At 44.7% G+C, this 22,500-nt stretch overlaps 2 protein-coding genes across 2 annotated transcripts in view; one reads left to right on the forward strand and one right to left on the reverse strand.

The window, feature by feature from the left end:
• acbd4 (acyl-CoA binding domain containing 4) overlaps window positions 1-12,460 on the reverse strand; it is a 31,283-nt gene extending 18,823 nt beyond the window's left edge. The window contains exons 1-6 of the mRNA XM_063220954.1: window positions 12,221-12,460; window positions 11,839-11,993; window positions 11,213-11,333; window positions 3,580-3,664; window positions 1,994-2,114; window positions 647-970 (exon numbers count right to left, since the gene is read on the reverse strand). Of these exons, the coding sequence (XP_063077024.1) occupies window positions 647-970; window positions 1,994-2,114; window positions 3,580-3,664; window positions 11,213-11,333; window positions 11,839-11,926 (739 nt within the window). The 5' untranslated portion in view covers window positions 11,927-11,993; window positions 12,221-12,460. The remainder of the gene's footprint in view (window positions 1-646; window positions 971-1,993; window positions 2,115-3,579; window positions 3,665-11,212; window positions 11,334-11,838; window positions 11,994-12,220) is intronic.
• Window positions 12,461-13,210: 750 nt separating this feature from the next.
• plcd3b (phospholipase C, delta 3b) overlaps window positions 13,211-22,500 on the forward strand; it is a 63,570-nt gene continuing 54,280 nt past the window's right edge. The window contains exon 1 of the mRNA XM_063220707.1: window positions 13,211-13,938. Within this exon, the coding sequence (XP_063076777.1) occupies window positions 13,848-13,938 (91 nt within the window). The 5' untranslated portion in view covers window positions 13,211-13,847. The remainder of the gene's footprint in view (window positions 13,939-22,500) is intronic.

A 22,500-nucleotide genomic window follows, 5' to 3' on the forward strand; every position in this document is an offset into this window, starting at 1 on the left:
CATTTTGGAAACGTCATTCGTTATCTTATTGGTCAGACCAACGTCTCGGTAAGAGATTTGAAAGTCGATGGTAATCAGGCAACTTCTTAGTTCAGTAAAGAAAAAAAACACGCACATCCGTCCCAAAAATATTCTGGATGCAGGACCAGCAAAGTCACATGAAAATATAAAATAAAAATAAAGACTGCATACCAGGCTACCCTTTCTTTACATTTAATGTGACGCTTCGTCACATCGATGTCATCGATGAAGGGCATGCTGCCCGAAACGTCACTTTAAATGAAAAGAAACGGGAGGCTGATGTGCAGACTTTATTTTCCACAATCAGGCAACTTCTTACCTGGAAATATAAAAAAAAGGCAGGACGCCAAGGCACTCTTCTTAGATAAAACCGCTTTATTATAGAGGCTAGTTCATGTTTGAACTTAAATAATTAAAAATGCTGCCACTGCCAACATGTTTCGGCCGCTACAGGGCCTTCATCAGGGCACAAGGTCAAGCCTTTATAATGAAGCGGTTTTATCTAAGAAGAGTGGCTTGGCGTCCTGCCTTTTTTTATATATTTTTCTACGTCTTGGCCAAAGAGAACCTTCAACGCAACTTGAACGCCGCAGCCCTCCAGCCCTCTACCTTTTTAACTTCTTACCTGGCTCAGGAGGCTGTGTGCTGGGCTGCAGATCGCAGGCCCCCTCCCTCTCCCTCTCCCTCTGCTCCACTGCTGGTGCTACTGCTGGTGGTGCTGCTGCTACTACGGATGCTACTGTGTGTGTGTCGTCCTCTGATCCCCTGCTCAGGTCCAGGTCAGTGTTAGAGTCCTCGTCCTCTACTCTCTCCTGGTCAGTGTGGTACGCCTCATCCGCTCTGCTGTCCAGCTCTGGAGGACACGCTGAGATGACGTCATCACTGGCGCACGCCGCCGACTGCTGCTCCGCCTCCAAAAGGCTTGAGGTCTGGTCGTTGGCATTGATGTCTATAGTACAGAGGCAGAAAGATTCAAATACAGTAGTTTTTTATTTTATTTTATTTTTTTTACTTTATTTTCATAGGGGTTTTTTATGCCTTTATTGACAGGATAGTATGAGATGCTGACAGGAAATGAGTGGGTGAGAGAGATGGGGGAGGATTGGGAAATGAACCCGTCCGGACTCGAACCGGGGTCCCCATGGGCATGCAAGCCCAAATGTGGGGGGCTTAGCGCGCCGCACCACAGCGCCCCCCCTCAAATACAGTAGTTTTAATTTACAATACTAGAAATGTACTCCGTCCAGACGTCCCCTTGGCGAAATATAAACATGGGACCCTCAAAAGTCATCAAGCCTACTTTTTTTGTGTGTTAACCCACGGCTGGTGTGACAGCTGGGGCCCCTACGGAGGACACATTTGGTCTGGGCCCTAGGCAATTGCCTAGATTTGCCTAATGAAAAGTCCGCCTCTGGGAGCACCAAGAAGGTTAGAGCGCAAGAGACGTATGCCTCTTTTCCACTACCAGTTTTCTGGTAGGCCTACAGCTTGACAAAGCGTGACTCGGCCGCCACTTTTTGCTTTTCAAATAGGCACGACACAGCTCAGTCGGGAAGCAAAACGTGGCGGCCGAGTCGCGCTACTGTGTCGAGCTGCAGGACTACCAGAAAATCGGCAGTGGAAAAGAGCCATATGCTCTTGACATGATGTTTAGTTTGTGTGTGTGTGTGTGTGTGTGTGTGTGTGTGTGTGTGTGTGTGTGTGTGTGTGTGTGTGTGCTGTGTGTGTACTCTTAATTAATTAAAAAAATAATAAATACATTTAAAAAAATAAAATAAAAATAAAATAATAATAATAATAATAACCCCTCTTTGCAACTGCACTTGTTGTTCTGTATATTTCCTGTGCACTTTGTATTTGCTTGTGATGTTGGCTTGATTATGTCCTCTTTTGAAAGTCGCTTTGGTTATAAAGCGTCTGCCAAATGTAATGTAATGTAATGTAATAATGTTCCCTTTTCCACAACACTGACCTGCTTGGAGGCTGAGCAGGGAGTCTGGCGGCCGGGGCATGTCATGGATGACCTTATAGAGCGGCTCGAAGTAGTGGAAGAAAGACGCCGTTCGCTCATCCATTGCCATCGTGTCAATTACCTGCAAATACACACACACACACACACACACACACCAGGGGTGGAACTTAAGTAGCAGGTAGATTTAAAATTCTACCAGTCACTCACTGTTTTTACCTGTCAAAGTGACTGGTGGGTTGAAAAATTTACCAGTCACCACTAAAATTTACCCGTCATTGGCAGGTGGACGGGTGCTTATTTCCATCCCTGACACACACACACAGAACCCCGTTTTCCATCCCTGACACACACACACAGAACCCTGTGTCCTTTCCTTGTTCTGATGGACAGCAACCAATCACACACACACCCTTGGTCTCTCGGAGCCCTGGGGTATATGTGGTCTCTCTCTCTCTCTCTCTCTCTCTCTCTCTCTCTCTCTCTCTCTCTCCCTCCCTCTCTCTCTTCTCTCTCTCTCTCTCTCTCTCTCTCTCTCTCTCTCTCTCTCTCTCTCTCTCTCTCTCTCTCTCTCTCTCTCTCTCTCTCTCTCTCTCTCTCTCTCTCTCTCTCTCTCTCTCTCTCTCTCTCTCTCTCTCTCTCTCTCTCTCTCCAAATTGAGGCCACACCCTTGTGTGTGTGTGTGTGTGTGTGTGTGTGTGTGTGTGTGTGTGTGTGTGTGTGTGTGTGTGTGTGTGTGTGTGGGTTGCCCATTACCTGGGGGATGCCACCAGGGGGGGGGGGTTGTGTCTATAGAGGGAGCTTCAGCTTTGTATGTGGTAATCATTCACTACAGCAGGGGTTCCCAACCTTTTTCAACTTGGGGCCCACTCGAAATTGTCAAAAATGTTCGCGACCCACCTCTGACCCAATTAAGAATAAAACTCAAATAAATCAACAGCAACTCACACACCAAAATATGATTATTAATTTTGGAAAATGATTTCAAGGCCCACTTGGGATACCTTCAGGGCCCACCAGTGGGCCCCGGCCCATAGGTTGGGAACTACTGCACTACACTCCTGCAAGGACTCTTATCTGGGACTCTCTGACTCACTACAATAAGAACTACAACAGACAATACTACACACCACATGGCCACCCTCATGGGTCAAAGCACCAAGACCAAAAGTGTGTGTGCGTGTGTGTGTGTGTGTGTGTGTGTGTACCTTCTCTTCATCGTGTGCTACCCTTCTTATCTTGTCCATGGCTATGGCTGTGTGTGTGTGTGTGTGTGTGTGTACCTCTTGTGCTACCCTCCTTATCTTGTCCATGGCTCTGTGTGTGTGTGTGTGTGTGTGTGTGTGTGTACCTCTTGTGCTACCCTCTTCATCTCGTCCACATAGGCTGCCATGGCTCTGTGCGTGTGTGCGTGTGTGCGTGTGTGCGTGCGTGCGTGCGTGCGTGCGTGCCTCTTGTGCTACCCTCTTCATCTCGTCCACATAGGCGGCCATGGCTCTGTGTGTGTGTGTGTGTGTGTGTGTGTGTGTGTGTGTGTGTGTGTGTGTGTGTGTGTGTGTGTGTGTGTGTGTGTGTGTGTGTGTGTGTACCTCTTGTGCTACCCTCTTCATCTCGTCCACATAGGCGGCCATGGCCCCCTCACTACTCATGTCACCCAGCCGGTTCCAGGCGTCCCTGAAAACAGACAAAGATGGAGAAATGGAGAGAGAGAGAGAGAGAGAGAGAGAGAGAGAGAGATAGGGGTGAGATGGAGAGAGATAGGGGTGAGATGGAGAGATGGAGAGAGGGGGTGAAATGGGGAGAGAGAGAGAGAGAGAGAGAGAGAAAGAAAGAAAGAAAGAAAGAAAGAAAGAAAGAAAGAAAGAAAGAAAGAAAGAAAGAAAGAAAGAGAGAGAGAGAGAGAGAGAGTGGAATACAACATCAGAGAAGAGCAGAGAGAGAGAGAGAGGGAGAGACAGAGAGAGAGAGATGGAGAGAGATGGAGGCAGGGAGAGAGAGATCGAGGGAGGGAGGGAGACAGAGAGAGATAGGGGTGAGATGGAGAGAGATGGAGAGATGGAGAGAGGGGGTGAAATGGAAAGAGAGAGAGAGAGAGACAGAGAGAGATGGAGGGGGGGAGAGACCAAGAGACAGTGAGAGGGAAGGAGAGAGAGAGACGAAAACGGAGATAGAGATCAGATGGAGAGGGAGATGGAAAGAGGAGGGGCGAGAGAGAGATAGAGAGGGATGAAAACAGACAGAGATGAGATGGAGAGAGAGGGGCAGAGCGAGTGAGGGAGAGATAGAGAGAGAGAGAGAGAGAGAGAGAGAGACAGAGGGAGAGAAGGTGAGATGGAGAGGCAGAGTAGTTGGATTATTTAGTAAGAGACGAAGAGATTGAGAGACTAGAGAGCTGGATATACAGTAGAGTAGAGCAGTGATTCTTAACCTTTTTTGTCTTGCGTACCCCCTAAGCCTCTTAGTTGTGACATGAGTACCCCCTAATTAATTTTCTATATCATTTTCTCTGTCCTGATGTGGCTGCTCCATACATTTGTTAACACACACACACACACACACACACACACACACACACACACACACACACACACACACACACACACACACACACACACACACACACACACACACACACACATTAGTAGTCCTAAAAAGATTACTCTGGAAGTGATCGTAGCATAGTTTCAAGACCCTCAAGACCTAGCCTACTAGCGTAGGAAGACTGTGTAGCTGTTGTGGTTCTAGGCCAGTGTTTCTCAACCTTTTCTGTCTCACGTACCCCCCTAAGCCTCTTAGTTGTGCCATGAGTACCCCCTAATTCATGTTCTATATCGTTTTCTCTGTCCTAATGTGACTGCTCCATACATTTGTTATAATAATAACACTTTTCCAAGTACCCCCTGCAGTGTGCTCGCGTACCCCTAGTGGTACACGTACCCCTGGTTGGGAAACTAACGAAGCTGTACGTGTGGGCAGGCATTCAATTGGTTGAGTTGAATATGAAAACAGGAGCGGTACAGCACAAGCGAGAAAGAGAGCGAGAGAGAGAGAGCGAGAGAAAGAGAGAGTGAGCGAGTGAACAGAGACAGAGAGAGAGAGAGAGAGAGAGAGAGAGAGAGAGAGAGAGAGAGAGAGATGCTTGCACATTTTCATTTTCAATTCGTGATTTTTTTTTTTTTTTAATTATGAAATGAGATTATGAAATGTACATGTAATGCCAGGCTCAAACTACACGACTAGCGATTATGTGTCCGATTTTGGCGTCGGGGTGCACCGCACACTAGAGGAGCATCGCAACTGTCAATCTTATCCCTGCTCCAGCCACCGAGACAATGCACGACGTTCTATTTCCAGCCACAAATATCAAACAGTGTTTGATTTCTACGACTTGCGATCGGCGACTCTTTGAGCTGCTAAAGTTCTATCTTAGAACGTTGCACACGACGAGGAAATCTTGCCCGACAATCGCTTGCGATGGTCCTGGGGGGTAACGTTCCAGCGATTGTCGTAAGGGGGGTTTTCAGCCGAGAATTTGGCCGATAATCACGTAGTTTGAGCCAGGCTTTAGTCTTACTGCAAAAAGCAATGATTACGTAGGTCTATATGGTAGCTGTAGAATTATAAATCAAGGCCAAAAAAAGTCCAATAAATGTCATGGATTCCCAGCAAAACCACAAGATGATCTACCTGCAAGTCTACATATCTCTAATCTAAAGGGTTTCCTGTTTTAAACGGATAAACTTCAAATACAAGACAGATCCCGCAGAATGTCCATCCACCAAGTATCTTTCATACAACATTTTGGTCATCCGATGTTCTTCAGCAGTGGTGGTTACCAACCAATTTTGCCCAGGGGCCCCATTTTGACATCCAAAATGTCTGGGGACCCCACATATTTTTGTGACAAAAAAAAACGGAGCTAACTTGTAGGGTATTACATCTATTGATATTTATAAAGTCTGAGAGCGTGTGCTGTTATGTTACATTAATAAGTAATACAGTAGTTATGTATGGAATAGCGGCCGACGAGGTGTCCCGATATCAAGGGAAATAATGGACGAGGCGGAGCGTTCTAAACAGCCCGACGGCGCAGCCGAAGTCCATTTTCCCTTGATATCGGGACACCTCGAAGGCCGCTATTCCGCTTATCACCCGGTTACCAGCATTTAAGTATTAATTTATTAATATGTTGCTCTAAGGCTTCGTGAGAAAGTAGATTGACCACGTTGCTATGGACACCACTTCCTAATCTAGTGCGACGCGCCTCTATCAGAGGCATGTAAGGACGTGCGCAGAATGTTGGGATGACTTGACAACCAAATGCGATATAACTGACAACTGGGTTTTTGACTTGACAACCAGATGTGATAGAATTAGTAACGGGGTCTTGACTAGACAACCAGATGCGATAGAACTAACGACGCGGTCTTGACTAGACAACCAGATGCGATAGAACTAGTAACGGCACTTCGCCAGAAAGTTAGAAAAGAAGCAACTTGGACGCCTGCACGCCCGCATGACATCATAGGTGTCCTGCTACCGGGGAATAAAGGACACCTGCTCAGCCAATCAGAAGACGTTCCGTCTGCTCACTGGGTGATAACAGTATTCTTTTTTCACACCTAGACATCCCAAGTGACCCCATTCCAGGCAACACCACATGGGGTCCTGAGTCCTGACCCCAATGCTGAAAGACACTGTTCTCCAGGTAAAGAGGACCTGAAGAAGGTTGGATAATGATAACGCATTAAAGGGACACTGTGCAGGAAATGGTCAAAAAAAGGTACTGCAACTATGCTGCTCATTGAAACTGGGTTGGCCATCGCCAACTTTGATATTTACATGAAAGATTACTAAGTAATAAACAAATATTTTTAGTATGGTCCAAGTAGAGTCATTTTTGCAGCTAAAAATGGCTATTTTTGGAAATTCAAAATGGCGGACCATGGGGAACATCCCCCTTTTCATGTATGAAAAGTGCAATTTTTGCAGTCATCATGAATACTTATAATTTGATGGTGGTGGTAAGTATTCATGAAAAAGGTAACATTAGTGAATGGTCAGCATGAATTCTGGAAATAAACAACTAAAAATCTCACACAGTGTCCCTTTAAAGGATAACAGGATTGCAGTGGGGCCTTTTGACAAGACGAACACAACACAGAACCCATGGAGAAATGCTGACTTTGGAGACAAACTTAACATTATATATACTACTACATCATATTACCAAAAGTATTCGATACGCTAACCTGCCTCAACTCACATATGCACTTAACTGCCATCCCATTCCTAACCCATAGCATTCAACATGATATCAGTTGACCTTTTGCGGCCATTACATCTTCAACTCATCTGGGCTGGCATGGCCGTAACTACCATTGAGGAAACAGAGGTCATGTCCTCAGTATTTTGTTTCAATAATGTAATTAATTTATCTATGATGGAAATCGCTATATGATCAACAATGATGAATTCAGTCTGTATACGCCAGCCACCCCCATTGATCCTCAAGGCAGTGATTAATGAAAATTAACTTAAGAGTTTGACTGAAATGTTTGAATCATTCTACATGTACAGTATGTAGTACAGCACACAGTATTTGACCTCAGTATTTGAAAATGGTTACGGCCCTGAAGGCTGTCCACAAGGTTGAGTGAGTTTATAGGAATTTCTGTCCATTCTTCCAAAAGACCATTAGTGAGGTCACACACAGGCTAGCGAATACTTTTGGTAATACAGTGTGCGTAGGGAAGGAAGGTGCATGTCTTGTTGCTGCTTTGGTCACTTTGAAATGACCAGCTCTAGGCATTAGGTGGCACTAGGTGGTGCCATTGTATCAAAGGTCCTTAAAACAGATGCAATCTTTTTTGCTAAGATTTAGTCATTATCAAACATTCTGCTTCTTTGTAAGACCCAGGGAATGCGAGTCAAACTAGGCTGCTTGATGTCACTTATGACTGAAGATTGTTATTGAATATCTCACAAAAGCATAATTCCAAGACCATGCTCTCATTTGCAATTGGGACGTTGATTGGGTGAAAATCCCCCACAAGTTGCTGGGTCTGCGTGGGTTGACAGCAGGGAAATGTTATTGTTATTCCACCTTCACAGAGGTGGGGTAACACCGAGGTAAGGCCTAGAGCCCACACATGGCAGGGAAGGACAGTAGTCAGCCATGGCTCAACATTTACCGTGCGAACACACAGCCGGCGTTGAACGCGTGGAAAGAAAGATGCGGAAGTAATTGACTTTGTATGGGAGAGGAGGTGGCGGCAGAAGTGTGAAAAGCAGCAAACGCATTTCTAGAGGCGAGGGCGTCAAAAGCGTCAAAAGCCGAGGGCGTCAAAAGTTGAACTTCATCTAAAAATATGTAATGAGCTCGGCGGCAGCAGGCGGCAGCCAATGGAATGTTCACATTTTTCTAAACACGAGCTTCGGTTGGTCGAGATTCCTGGCCGAACGCTTCAGGTTGAATAGTTTGCCGCGTTCAACGCCCCTGACCAGTGCTTTCCAGGCAGGAGTCAGCAACGTTGTGGCTCTTTCAACGCTGGCGGTGGGACCGCGGCATTAGAGTGCTGGCCTTTCAATCAGAAGGTTGCAGGTTCAAACCCCATCCTCACCAGCATCTTCACCCATGGCCGATGTGCCCTTGAGCAAGGCACCTGACCCCACATTGCTCCAGGGCTTGTAACCAATACCCTGCACCTAAATAAGTGTAAGTCGCTTTGAATAGACTAAGCACATCTCTTGCAGCCTTCAAGAAACAACTAAAGACCCTCTTTCGAGAGAATCTGCTAGACTAATGCTTGAGCTGGCCTTGTCCCAGGGCAGACTCTTGACATGATGTTTAGTTTAGTTTAGTTTGTGTGTGTGCGTTTGTGTGTGTGTGTACTCGTTATTTACTCTTTATAAAAAAAATAATTTAAAAAACTAACCCCTCTTTGCAACTGCACTTGTTGTTCTGTATATCTCCTGTGCACTTTGTATTTGCTTGTGATGTTGGCTTGATTAAGTCCTCTTTTGAAAGTCGCTTTGGTTATAAAGCGTCTGCCAAATGCAATGTAATGTAATGAATAAAAGCGTCAGCTAAGTGTAATGTAGTGTAGTGTAATGTAATGTAATGTACAGGTAGTTTGGCTTTCGACAGAGTTGCGCAGAAAAGGAGACAGAGGCCTCACAAAGAAGAGCCACGTGCAATGCGAACATGGTCACTGGAAGTGTTGCAACTCTTGTGAACTGATCTCTTGACTTCTGCTGTACTCTTTGTCGTCAGGCTTCAGTGTGTGATTTATGCCTGAAGTAGGGTGACGTTTCAGGAGGAGTTGCCTCACAAGATTGCAACCATCCTTGATAATCTAACCCTGAGACTCTGATTCTAACATTCATTTTATTCAACCAGAGGTGAAGAATTTGAACTCTTCATGAACTGGATGGTTGTGTGTGTGTGAGCGTGTGTGAGCGCGTGCGTGCGTGCGTGCGTGCGTGCAGCTCTACTGTACTCTGTTTAACCCATCAATGACCGCGTTTATAGTAATTTGTTACTACAGCCTTACAACAACCAATAGTCAAAATCAATTCATCAATTTGTTACTGTCCATTTGCTTTCAGTGTTATTACTGTTTTGCATCCTTTCAGTGATAATAGCAACATTGTTTGCTGCTTATAAGGAACAAAAATCACTGTAACACACTAAACAAAATCAACAAAATCATCTCCAGTCACTCTTGCTGGATTTCAAATGGTGCACTTGCCCACCTCAGTCAGTGTTCATGTTTCAGTGCGTGTGTATTGCGTATTTAATTACGCACTAAAACATAGTGCCCTCCATGTGCACAAGTGAACCATCTGTTCTGCATTCCAAATGGTGCACTTGTACACTTCAGTGTTCCTGTTTCAGTGGTGCATATATACCGTACGTATTACTTGCGCACTTAAACATATGGTGTGTTCTATTACTCGCCCTCTGTACTGTGTACCTTGTTTAAGTGCAGTGAAGTACCCTTTCCACCCTCCACGATTCACGAGGCGAGTACATTCCGATTCCCGTTCTGTCTGATACACTTAACGGAAATGACTGTTAGTCGCGTGTCATCAGAGTTTACCAACCGCCAATATGCAATTCATCACGGAAGGCACTGTTCGTTATACTGACACTTTTTAAAGTTACCCCTGCCTCTAATACACATGGCGATTGTCTTTGGAATCAAAACTATGCTGTTATCACGGAGATTCAGACGTTTGACAGATCTGACACTCAACTACGTAACAAACATGGCGGTCGTTGAGTGCGAAAAGTGTAAAGTAACACCTAACACTTAAAAAAATGGCCGTTTTGGGGGCGTTATCCGGGTAATTTACAGTACACTTTACCGCTGCGATTAGAAATGGAACACCCTGCGTACCCAAACACAGTGCGGAAAGGGCGGAAAGTATTCAGCAACTTTTTAGGAGGTTTTTTATTTTGGTGCACAAAATGACTGACGTTTCGGCGCACCTGCGCCTTCCTCAGAGTCGCCGAAACGTCAGTCATTTTGTGCACCAAAATAAAAAACCTCTAAAAAAGTTGCTGAGTGCTCCAGTCATCTCTGGGTCTAGTCACTGTGAAGTAGCCCAGCTTGTCTTTATACTGCTGTCCTCGACGGTGAGCACCACCAAGGCTGAAGCGCAGACATCCCCTCTTCGAAGGGCGGAAAGTATGAGTATTGGAACACACCAATAGTGCCCCATGTGCACAAGTGCGCCATCTGACACACATCTCTGTCTCAGTTCAAGAAGACGCTGTAGTTGGGTAGGTGCGTAGGATGTTATCCCAGTGGGGTTGTCATTCAAGTGTAAAGAAATCCCGCACACTGTCCATTCCACAAACAACCTTTAATACGACGTTTCTTTACCTGAAGAAAGCCGGATGACTGAAACTTTGTATTAAAGTTTGTTGGTGGAATGGACAGTGGTATTAAATTTTGTTGGTGGAATGGACAGGTGGTGGAATGGGATTTCTTTATGTAACCTGACGTATTACTGCGCATTGCGTCCCCCTCGGGGGCGCGAACTCACCACCACGTCTATGGGAGTAACAGTACAATACCGCTGGATCAAGAGACTAGTCTCCCGGTCCAATGGCATCGACACTGTATGAGGCTTTGGGAGGGAGGTTTTACTAATGTTGCACGCCAACTCTGCTAGTTAGCCTCCGTTACATTTACACAACATCTGTCTCACCATTTGTAGCGTCCCACTGGATCCCAGAAGCCGGGTCGCGACACTGTGCAAGGTCCGCACACCGCCTGCTTGTAGAGCCCATAAAACCGCAACATGACCTCATAGGAAGGCCTGTACGAACCTGAGGAACAGTTTAGAGCAGTCAGCTCCAACGGCCTTGGAAGAAAGCAGTTTGTTTGCAGAAGAGTCATATATACAATACACAGGTTTATTCTGTCAAGGCAGTGGTGTAGTCTACGTAGACCGCAGGTATACGCAGTACCCACCTGAAAATGTCAGGGATTTCAGTATACCCACCTAAAATTGATTGATTCAATATTTAGAATAGGACTTAATATAAAGTATACCCACCACAAATATTATCAAATATATAATATACCCACCACAAGAAAGTAGACTACACCACTGTGTCAAGGTCATAGGCCTACTACTTTATAATATAAAATAGATACGCTTAAAGTCATACACAAAATAAAAGCATCCATAACTGTTGTTGTTTATTGGTTTATTTGTTTTCCTTCGCTTGTTTTCCCCAAACATCCAGATGAGCAGTCATAGTGGTCTGGCATACAGTTCCGTCTAGCACTGGTGTGTCAACAACTACACCGTTGTGCAAAAAGCCTTACCATTTTTAGGGAGATTCTGAATGACGTCGACAGCTGCCTGAAATTGCCTCTGATGGTCTCCCGATTCTGCCATCTTTAAGCCTGGCATCACCGTCCAAGAATGTCAAAAATGCCAACACGCAGTTGTCAACTGCTCTTGACCATGGAGGCACCAGCTATGCAAAAGAATCAGATAAGATGTCTATGAAACCGTTTCAGTTTGACAGTTTATGTGTCGGTTGTATGCGCTAGCCTGACTGGCTCAACAGACCTTATTGAAGTTTCAGCCATGTAACACAGCATTTCACTAGAAAACAGACATACACTAGCAATGCATGTTTTAGTGTTTAAACGACCTACAAAATCACACCTATGAGGCAACATGATACATTTAATCACTCACCTTGCAGCACACGCGTTCTCCCTGAAAGCTGGAGCCAGCGTCAAGACATGACCTAAACAAACATTCTGCTATTCTAAAGGACAAACAATTTATCAAAACGATAACTTTATCGAAAATATTACATGTTGTATATCAAACATCCGATGATAATGACCGGGTTTTGTCGATGCATAAAGTTTATGGACGTCCCCAGACAACTTTTCCTTTCGCCTATTTCGTGTTTTCACTTCAGGCACAGGAGTTACTTCCGTGTTTGTCACGTGATACATGATACAGTGGACTGTGATTTGTCAGAGCGCACAGCAGGGAATCCCGTCAAGTGTTTGTGGATAGGTTGTCAAATGACTAGGCCTACGCCCTCAAATTACATTTTTGACAGGTCATTTAGATTCCAGCTGATTGTTGATGAGATCATTTGTCATCTTGCCATGGGTAAATCTGTTATTGACAAAATTATTTTTGGGATTTGTTCATGTTGTTTGTACAGGCCCTGAGTAGGCCTACAACCATGTAAGAGTGAATTACAAAACATAATAATCAATGTGTAAAATGTAGCCTATAGATTGTGCAGAATTAATTTGAGATTGTATGCAATAGTTTTTGCAAAATCTCTCTGAAGTCCAGCGATGCAGTATAGGCCTATCATCAGACCTCATGGCTGTGCCAATATGAATTTTTAATTGAATGAATGAATGAATCTACCGTGAAATATGGGTAATGCATTTGATCACCATATGCATGTCATTTATGGTGGATCTGTACACGTAAATAGGGTTGAATCAGTATGAAATTTCATCTCTGATTGCTAGAGGGCAATATTTCACCAGAATGGAAAGTCATTGAGCATGCATTGCCCAGCCAGGAGAGGACACCCTAATATTAGCTTCGCTCGGATAGCCATAAAATGTTCCACTGTGTGGAGGTCATCTTGTAGCTATTGTCTTGGCTTAGGGTCGCTAAGCATACCCGGGTGGTCTCCACTTTCATTCGTGTCTTAATCTGTTCCCATGGCGCAGTTTCACGTTGACCTATTTCCCCCCCTTACAGCCTATTAGATGGTCGGAAGGAGGGTGTTGACAGTTCAGATATGCGTACTAGAACAAGGAATATGAAAGAATGCATGGCACGAGACTGTTAATCGGAGTCGCACGTGGCTATGAGAAATTGGTGGTGAAGAAGACGCACTAGACCTGGGAAGAGCGCGCGCAGGTTACATCGCCGCCCATAATGCAAGTCTACCTATTCTATTGTCTATTTTGTTCTCGTTATATGGAAAGGGCGTACGTCTATTCTTAAAGTCATTTTGCTCCGGTGAAATGGAGATTCGTGCTTTTCGCTTGTAATCGGATTAGACGGTGCTTCGAGTCCGAAGCGAAATGCCTAGAACAGCTTCCCAAACATTCGGTGACATCAGCAATGGGCAGTCTCTAACCACCTTATCACCAAGTATAAATAATGTGGAATAGTGTAGCCCGAGTCACAACATAGCCCAGGGCAACGTCGGCATTCAGACACAGTGTTAGAAAGGGTGGGAGGAGATTTTCAGTCGGAGGAAAGTCGACTCGCTTTCCATCTTCCAAGACGCATCCCGGGACGTCGAGAACAGTTATCCCAGCTCCAGCGCACCATGCTGGGCAGCGCGAAGAAGGCAAGTCCGTCTCAGAAGAACGGGTCAGGAAAGAACGGGTCGAAGAGCACCGACCCTTTGAAGAATTTAGGTAAGGACTGACAAAGCAACATTCGTTTAGATTTACCTACGAAGTTTTCTTTCCCATTAGGCTATTACGTTTGCTATTATACCTGTGTTATGGGCAAAAAGACAGCACAATCACCCGGCCTTTAACCAACGTCTGTAAGATTTTTTTTTTTAAAGACTTGCCACTGACAGTAGCTACTGTTAGTTTCAACATCACAGAATGTGAAATACAAGGTGAAGTAACGTGACATAGAATGGAGCTGACTTTAAAGTGCTTCCCTTCTCTTCTCCGCTACTCCACTTCTCTGCAGAGAGTAAATACCCCCTCCTGGTAGCCATAACCTCTAGGTCACATTCCATTGAAACTTTAAACCCAAGAATAATGTTTTGAACGTGCTGCCATAGTTTTGTAAAAGTGCCCCATGCGCCCCTCTAACAAAGTAGCCTGCCTATTGTCATGTGGAGCATAAGCATTGATGTGCTATGCAGCAGATTTGATTTTGTCAGGTGTTTGGAAGCATGTCTTAAAACTGATCATCAGTCAATCTGTTCTGAATTCAACATGTTCTGAATGCATGGCTCTAAACAACAGGCAAACTCAAATAACCTATGATAGGCCTATGTGGCACTGTAAATTTCACATCACACACACACACACACACACACACACACACACACACACACACACACACACACACACACACACACACACACACACACACACACACACACACACACACACACACACACACTGAGAGACATGGAGGCTTTGCATAAGAGTAAAAAAATATATTGTAGTATTATGGACAGTGATTGAATTACTTCGCCACATCTCTGCAGAGAAAGTGGTTTTGACGATTAACTGAACTCTAAGTCGGTATCTGCTGAAAATATTGAGTTACATCTATTGGTGTAATTTTAGAAATGGACATACTCAGTTTGTGTGTGTGTGTGTGTGTGTGTGTGTGTGTGTGTGTGTGTGTGTGTGTGTGTGTGTGTGTGTGTGTGTGTGTGTGTTTCGCTTTCATCATCATCATCATCATCATTTTCTTCTTCTTCTTCTTCTTCTTCTTCTTCTTCTTCTTCTTCTTCTTCTTCTTCTTCTTCTTCTTCTTCTTCTGTCTTTCCACATCAATCCATTTCTTCTCCATCATTCCTTCTTTTTGCCCCGTGTGTGCGTGTGTTTGTGTGTGCGTGCGTATGTGTGTGTGTGTGTGTGCGTGTGTGTGTGTGTGTGTGTGTGTGTGTGTGTGTGTGTGTGTGTGTGTGTGTGTGTGTGTGTGTGTGTGTGTGTGTGCGCGCGCGCGTGCGTGCGTACATGCATGGGGCCCCACATGTGTAGGTAGGCCTATATGTGAATGCTATATGTATGGGGCCCGCTGCGCCCTACTACAGCATGTGAATGCTATAGTTAGTACATGTGCTTGCCATGCTAGAACCCAGTCAGACATCAAAGATGGCCGGGCAGGCAGCAAGTTTTCTCAAACGCTCCATTTTTAACTCCCTTGCTAATGAGCAGAGTGAGTGAGTGAGTGCGCGTGTGTGTGTGTCCCTACCTGTGTACTGTAAGCTTAGATGAGAATGCTATATGTGCTTGCCATGCTAGAACCCAGTCAGACATCAAAGATGGCCGGGCAGGCAGCAAGTTTTCTCAAACGCTCCATTTTTAACTCCCTTGCTAATGAGTACATCAGGCAGCATAATAACAGATGAGAGGTAGAGGAGGAGGAGGTAGAGGAGGAAGAGGAGGAGGAGGGGGATGGGAAAGGAGGAGGAGAGAGTAGAGGAGAGGAGGGCTGCAGGGTGTGGGCCACTACTGAGCTACTATGCTCAGGGAAGCCGACGGGGGGTGAGGGGACAAAGGGGTCAGTTGTCCCGGGCCCAGAGAGACAGGGGGCCCAGAATTGGGTCCTTAATAACAGATGAGAGATGATGGAGGTAGAGGAGGATGAGGAAGGAGGAGAGGAGGGCTGCAGGGTGTGGGGCATAGCAGGAGAGTGGGACAAAGGGGTCAGTTGTCCCGGGCCCAGAGAGTGCAGGGGCCCAGAATTGGGTCCATAATAACAGATGCGAGATGATGGAGGAAGAGGAGGAAGAGGGGGATGGGGAAGGAGGAGGGGAAGGAGTTAGAGGAGGAGGAGGGGGATGGGGAAGGAGGAGGGGAAGGAGTTAGAGGAGGAAGAGGGGGATGGGGAAGGAGGAGGGGAAGGAGTTAGAGGAGGAGGAGGGGGATGGGGAAGGAGGAGAGAAGGAGAGGAGGGCTGCAGGGTGTGGGCCATAGCCACTAGGCTCAGGGAAGCCAACATTGGGTATGGACAAATGGGTCAGTTGTCCTGGGCCCAGGGAGACCAGGGGCCCAGCCGGAATTGGGTCCTTAGTACATTGAATGTATTGAACGGTGGGGCCCTTTCAGATGACTTTGTCCTGGGCCCGGCCAAAGCTGTCAGCCGCCCTGACTAGACTAGGCTATATTATATACTGCCCCATATGGTGCTCAGTCAGAATCCCACGCCGACCCAACCCGACCAACCACACCCTAACCTAACCCAGCAAACCATGTGGAAATTACAGGGGCGATGGTTGGTATTATGGGGTACTGTACTGCTACCAGAACTCCACCAAAGACACTTATATCACATGATTGAAGGGTGTCAGCCAGCATGTTAATGTAATTAATTTAACCCACTAAGACACAGCTGTTATAAATGAGGTGTTACCGGAGTGGCAATGATCAAGTCGTAATATACTACTACTGTATTACTTAAAGGCCAACTTCCGATAAAACTCAGTTTTACTCACTCCTTTCGAAGATCGGACGGTCACCCCAAGTTAAACTTACTTGCAAGGCTCTCATAGCGGTGCGTCAACTCTCCTGGCTGTGTTTCCCGGTGTTTCCCAATTTACATAAATAATGCAGAGAAACGAGCGAATCACGAAAGCCTTTCTGTGTTTCGTCACGTCGAAAGAAGGCGTTGCCCACAAAGGTTTATATCGACCCATTTATCTAAAAACATGTCGAGTAATTTTTTTCTGCTTGTTTTCAAAACAAGCAACGTCTGGTGGCCCGAAACATAGCTTAGCCAGCTATCAGCTGGTTGCTACTCTCAGGTACACACACAGCACAAAGCCTCATACATAAAGCCTGCTCACTCCGGTTGCTCCGTGCCTGCAGCTCGCCTAGGGGTCGCTGTCGAAAGAGCACAGCCCTGAATGAAGCCTGCACGCCTCCGTTGGCGCCCCTATACTGCCGTGCAATACTAGAACGCAGTAACTCAAAATGGTCGAATTTTTTTTATATCGGAAATCGGTTCTAAACTACCTCATTTGTCTTGTGTCCAAAAATGGTGGTCCAACACCGTCCCGTTTTGGAGAAAACTCATTTTGAAAGTGCAAAAATGACCCAAAAAAGGTTAAACAAAAACGCAGTAAATCGGCGAGTTACTGCTGCACGTTCCAATGGGACTGGTTTGGGAGTAGACAGTAATACAAGCTAAGAACGCAGTAACTCCTGCAGTAACTCCATTTTGTGGCAGTAATACCAGCCAAGAACGCAGTAACTCTGTTTTTTGTGGCAAAAAGACACATAAATGTTGTTTTTTTGGGGGGGTTTTGTGTGCATTAAATTTCTATCCTAAACAAGCATTACCAGGAAGTGTCACCACCAATTTACCGACAACACAGTTGTCGCGCCATATGGAAAACTTTGAAGCCTTTTTTCTCAGTTTGCCGTTTTCAGAGTTACTGCGTTCTAAGATTGTAGGGCAGTATAGTGCAGTACCACCCGGGGAAGTGGCGACTCTGTTTCCCATTACATTCTCTCCAAGAACTGGAGGACTGAGCCAATCAGAGACGCGTTTCTTTGAGAGCAGGAGGAGTGAGCCAATCAGAGACGCATTTCCACGAGAAACACGGAACACTCTCTCGTTTCTCCACAAGCCACCTTGCCAGCTTGCAAAAACGTCTTGAAACAAAGCAACCAGAACGTTTTTTAAAACAGGACCAACGCGTAACACATTCAATAACAATTGGGAACACGGCAATATTAATTAAATGACGTTGAGAGGCCATCTTTAAGGCCCTGGGTGCTGTCATAGTGGTGTAGTACAAGTAACTGGTGAGTCTTAAGTAACCATTTAAGCTAGGTTGAAATGTAAAAAGGAGTGGTAGCCCAAATATGAGGGTGCAGTCCACAGTTCACACTATAGTCTACAAAATCAGAGAAGTCAATCAGGTGAAGCTGGATGAAGTATAGTAAATCACTACAGTAACTTAGCATTGAATGCTTGCAATGAGCATGAATCGTCCTCTAAATCAGTGTTTCCCAACCAGGGGTACGCGTACCACTAGGGGTACGCGAGCACACTGAAGGGGGTACTTGGAAAAATGTAATTTTAACAAATGCATGGAGCATAGTCACACTGGAATAGAAAAAGTGATGTAAAACACAAGTTAGGGGGTACTCGTGGCACAACAAAAAGGCCTGGGGGGTACGTGAGACAAAAAAGGTTGGGAAACACTGCTCTCAGGAACAGCCAACAGGAAGTTTAAGGTATTTTTATGTTTGTTGTACGGTATATTACAATTTAATTCAGAAGTCCTGTACTGTCAACAAAACTGTCACTGAGGTGTACACCCAACTTAAATATTTCAAGCCATGGAGGCATAGAATTACTAAAAGTACATAGGCGAGAGAGAGAGAGAGTACTAGAAGTATATTGATGTACTAAAATGGGTGTGTGTTATGCACTCTCTCTTGGACTGTGTTCTTCACCCCTTTACGCAGAGCCTCTGTTATAACCTTATTGTCAATAAAATGATAATGATCAAGTCTTAATCAGTTAGCTAAGCATTGTCCTAGCAATGTTGTTATGATGTAGTTGAGTGTTTTCAGCAAAGAGTGAATTGGCCCCTCGACGGGCCCATATGCAGTGAGAGGCTACGTCAGGGGTATTCAATGAGGGACAGTTTTTTTTTAATTCCTCCCAGTAAAGAACATAGAATATAGAACATAGAATCTGCATAACTGCATGCTGCACAGTGTTATGTCAGAGGTTAGGGTGTGAAATAAGTGGATAGCTTTCCAGACAGAACAGATATCCACTTCTCTATTTCTTAGCAGCCTTGTGATGGTCTATTCATGAGACTGTTTTAGGTAAGATTTCACTCTCATGTGAATGCACAGGAGAGATATCCCCAACCCGAAGTGTTAGTGGTGGTAAATTATGCACGGCCACAGATAGGCACACACTAGCCACACATATTTGTTTTCATTTTCGTTCTGACCTTGTGGCGGGTGGGCCAGAACCTTGCCGTCCAAGGGCCGCACCTGGCCCCATGGCCGCCATTTGAATATGCCTGGCATACAGTATCCCCCAGAATGTGCACGGCCACAGATGGCACACATATTTGATTTCACTATTTTCTGACCTCGTGGCGGGCCAGAACCTTGCCGTCCTAGGGCCGCATCTGGCCCCAGCAGGGCTTGACACTGACACCTGCAAACCAGCCAAATGCTGGTAAAACTTGGCTGTGGCTACTAGTAGTAGCAATTTCAGTCTCACTTGCCACTTTGACAGGTAACTTGTTCTTTGGTGTGACAAATCACAGTAGTTTCACCAATCGTTTGTATTTTAAATGCAAGAATGTTCTTAAAAAAAACTCAGAACAAACCTGTGGCTAGTGGAAAGCCTAAATATCTAGTGACTCAGGAAAACCACTAGCCACAGTGGCCGGTGAGCGAAAAAGTTAACGTCAAGCCCTGGGCCCCAGGGCCACCATTTGAATATGCCTGGGCTACGTTGCTCTATCAGCGTGTGGCCTTGACCTGAGACTGTAGTTCGAAGAAATCTAGCCTTTGAAGTTACAGCTGCTGTGATGGGATTTTTTCTCAAATGTGACACTGTAGCTCTTTGGAAACAGCAGGCACTATCCAGGGGTGCATTTCTCAAAAACATAGTTGATAACTATGTCAGCTACTTTGTAGTCTGCAATGCAATTTCCCATAGGCAACTACTCCTGTTGCTAACTGGCAAGCAACTATGCTTTTGAGAAACACACCCCAGAGCTCTATAAAGTAGAAGTAGAAGTAGTGGTTCCAGAGTGAACCTGATGAAGTAACAGTGAAACACGTTGTTCACCAAATAAACTACCTGCAAAGAAGACCAAGTGTGCGGTGATTTATTCCCCTTTTACTTGGATTATTTTTCCAGCACATCACCAACACTTGGACAGTGGTTGTGCACAGGGACTCTGCTTTGAGCAGAAGTAGAAGTACTCTTACAGATGTTATTACAACACTAGTCTGGAAATATCAATTCTATTTAGTATTTAGTAATAATTGTCTCCAATTCTAAAAAAAAACCTCATCATTGGCACTGTAAACTGTGGCAAAGTCCATATTTAGAGAAGACTGTAGCGCAAGATGCATATTTTTCTGTGGGAATGCTGTGGCAATTTTGGTCAAAGCAGTCTTCCAGTGTTGACAAGGGATGTTTAACTGGCATCTTTGGTTGTAGGGTGTGGTCAAGATGTAATTAAAAGGACATTGAATTGATTGTACCATATTTGATTTTAGATTGGCACTGAAGCAGCAGCTGAGTCTAAATATAACTGCCTAACCAAAGAGAAGCCATGTTAATAATATGGCAAACACGTTCAACAGCCCTGTTGGTTCTGGTGAAACGTTCTAGTTCTTGGTAAGACACAAGGCCCCTGTTATAAATTTGGTGTTACCAAAATGGCAATGAGCAGATCGTAAAGGTTCTGTGTAATGTTGTAGTGCTGTACTTGTACTATGGTAGTATGGGCAGCCGTGGCCTAGGTCTTAAGATGAGAAGGTTTCAGGTTCGAATCCCTCCCTTTACACCTCTATCCATGACTGAAGTGCCCTTGAGCAAGGCTACTAACCCACTATGCTCCAGGGACTGTAACCACTACCCTGTAAAATAACTGTATGTCACTTTGGATAAAGGCATCAATGTCATGCAACGATGCACCACAGCACCCACCAGCTGTGTGTCTTTTTGAGCTTATTCTCAATGGTGCACTCAAAGGACCCACTGGGATCCAACAACTGTCAACAGTCACTACGTCTACATGATGTTTTTAATTCCGAATTAATAATTCAGGATCAACTTTGATCTTTCCTTTAATTCTGAATTAAGAGGTGTTTACATGTTTTCAAAGAGGACGTAGCCCCTTAATGCGCGCCGTACCTCCAGTGGCACACTGTAATAGTCATTGAAATGTAACTACCATAGCACTACAATACTATGACACAACAAAAGCCCTTTAGAAATGCACCACGACTTGGTCATTACCATACTGGTAACAACAAATGTATAAAGCCGCGTCTTAAGTGGATAAGCTTTATTCAGAATTAAAGTCAGTTCATTCCGAATTAAAGGCCTCATGTAAACGTAGCAACTGCTGTGTATAAGTCTTATAGGTTTGAAAACATGCCTGAAGAAATATGCACAAGTTTTGCGGCACAATGCTTAATATTGTTCTGAAACCTGGGCAATATGGTTTAACATGTTTAACAATTTTAAAGCATACTACTTGTTACTACTTTTTGCTAAAATAGTACTTTAAAACATACTACTACGACAAGACGGAAAAGCGTGGTGTGTGGAAGATTTCTTTGTTTTTGTTGTTGTTTTTTTTGTTGTCTTTTTCGACTTTATTTGACAGAACAGTGTGAGAGGTGGACAGGAAGTCCAGAGATAGGAAGGGGTGTCGGCAAAGGACCCGGGCCGGGAATCGAACCCGGGTCAGCCGCATTATGGTGGAGGAGTGTCCTACCGGTTGGCCACGGGCGGCAGGGCGGGAATATAACTTTGTGAAGGCATACTACTTGAAAGAGAACCAAATATGGACATAGATGGATAAATGGTGTTTTGTATTGGGCTGAGTTAAGTTCATGCATATTATCAATAGCCCACACAATCAGCCTTTTTCCACCACAGACATTGAAAGTGCCAGACAACGAGGCACTGCGAGGGGTTTGGCCTGTTTTTCCAAAGATTACTCTCACACTTACGAGTCCATCCTTGTTATTCCACGACACTCTGGGGACAGCGGTAGACTAGATATCACATGCGCTTATCAGAAACCCTGTGCCACACAGGCACCAGTCACAAGGTGGCTTGTAAAGATTTGGGCTTCTCACAGGTTTGGCCTTTTGTCTTAAGGATTTCGTCTCCAAAAATAGTTTGGCTAATATCAAGTTTCTGGCCCTACCGTGGCGCTAATGGTAGGGCACTCGTCTGATACGCGGCTGATCCGGGTTCGATTCCGGCCCGGGTTCTTTGCTGACCCTTCCCCATCTCTCTCTCCCCACTTGCTTCCAGTCGCTGCTTCACTGTCCTATCAAAATAAAGACTAATATATATATATATATATATATATATATATATATATATATATATATGTATATATATATATATGTATGTATATATATATTATATATATATATACTATTATATTATATTATAGGCCTATAAATACTAAATCTATTATCTATATATATATATACATACATACATACATATATATATATATATATATATATATATATATATAT

The sequence above is a fragment of the Engraulis encrasicolus genome, chromosome 17, assembly GCF_034702125.1.
Source record: "Engraulis encrasicolus isolate BLACKSEA-1 chromosome 17, IST_EnEncr_1.0, whole genome shotgun sequence".
In the NCBI taxonomy this organism is placed as follows: domain Eukaryota; kingdom Metazoa; phylum Chordata; class Actinopteri; order Clupeiformes; family Engraulidae; genus Engraulis; species Engraulis encrasicolus.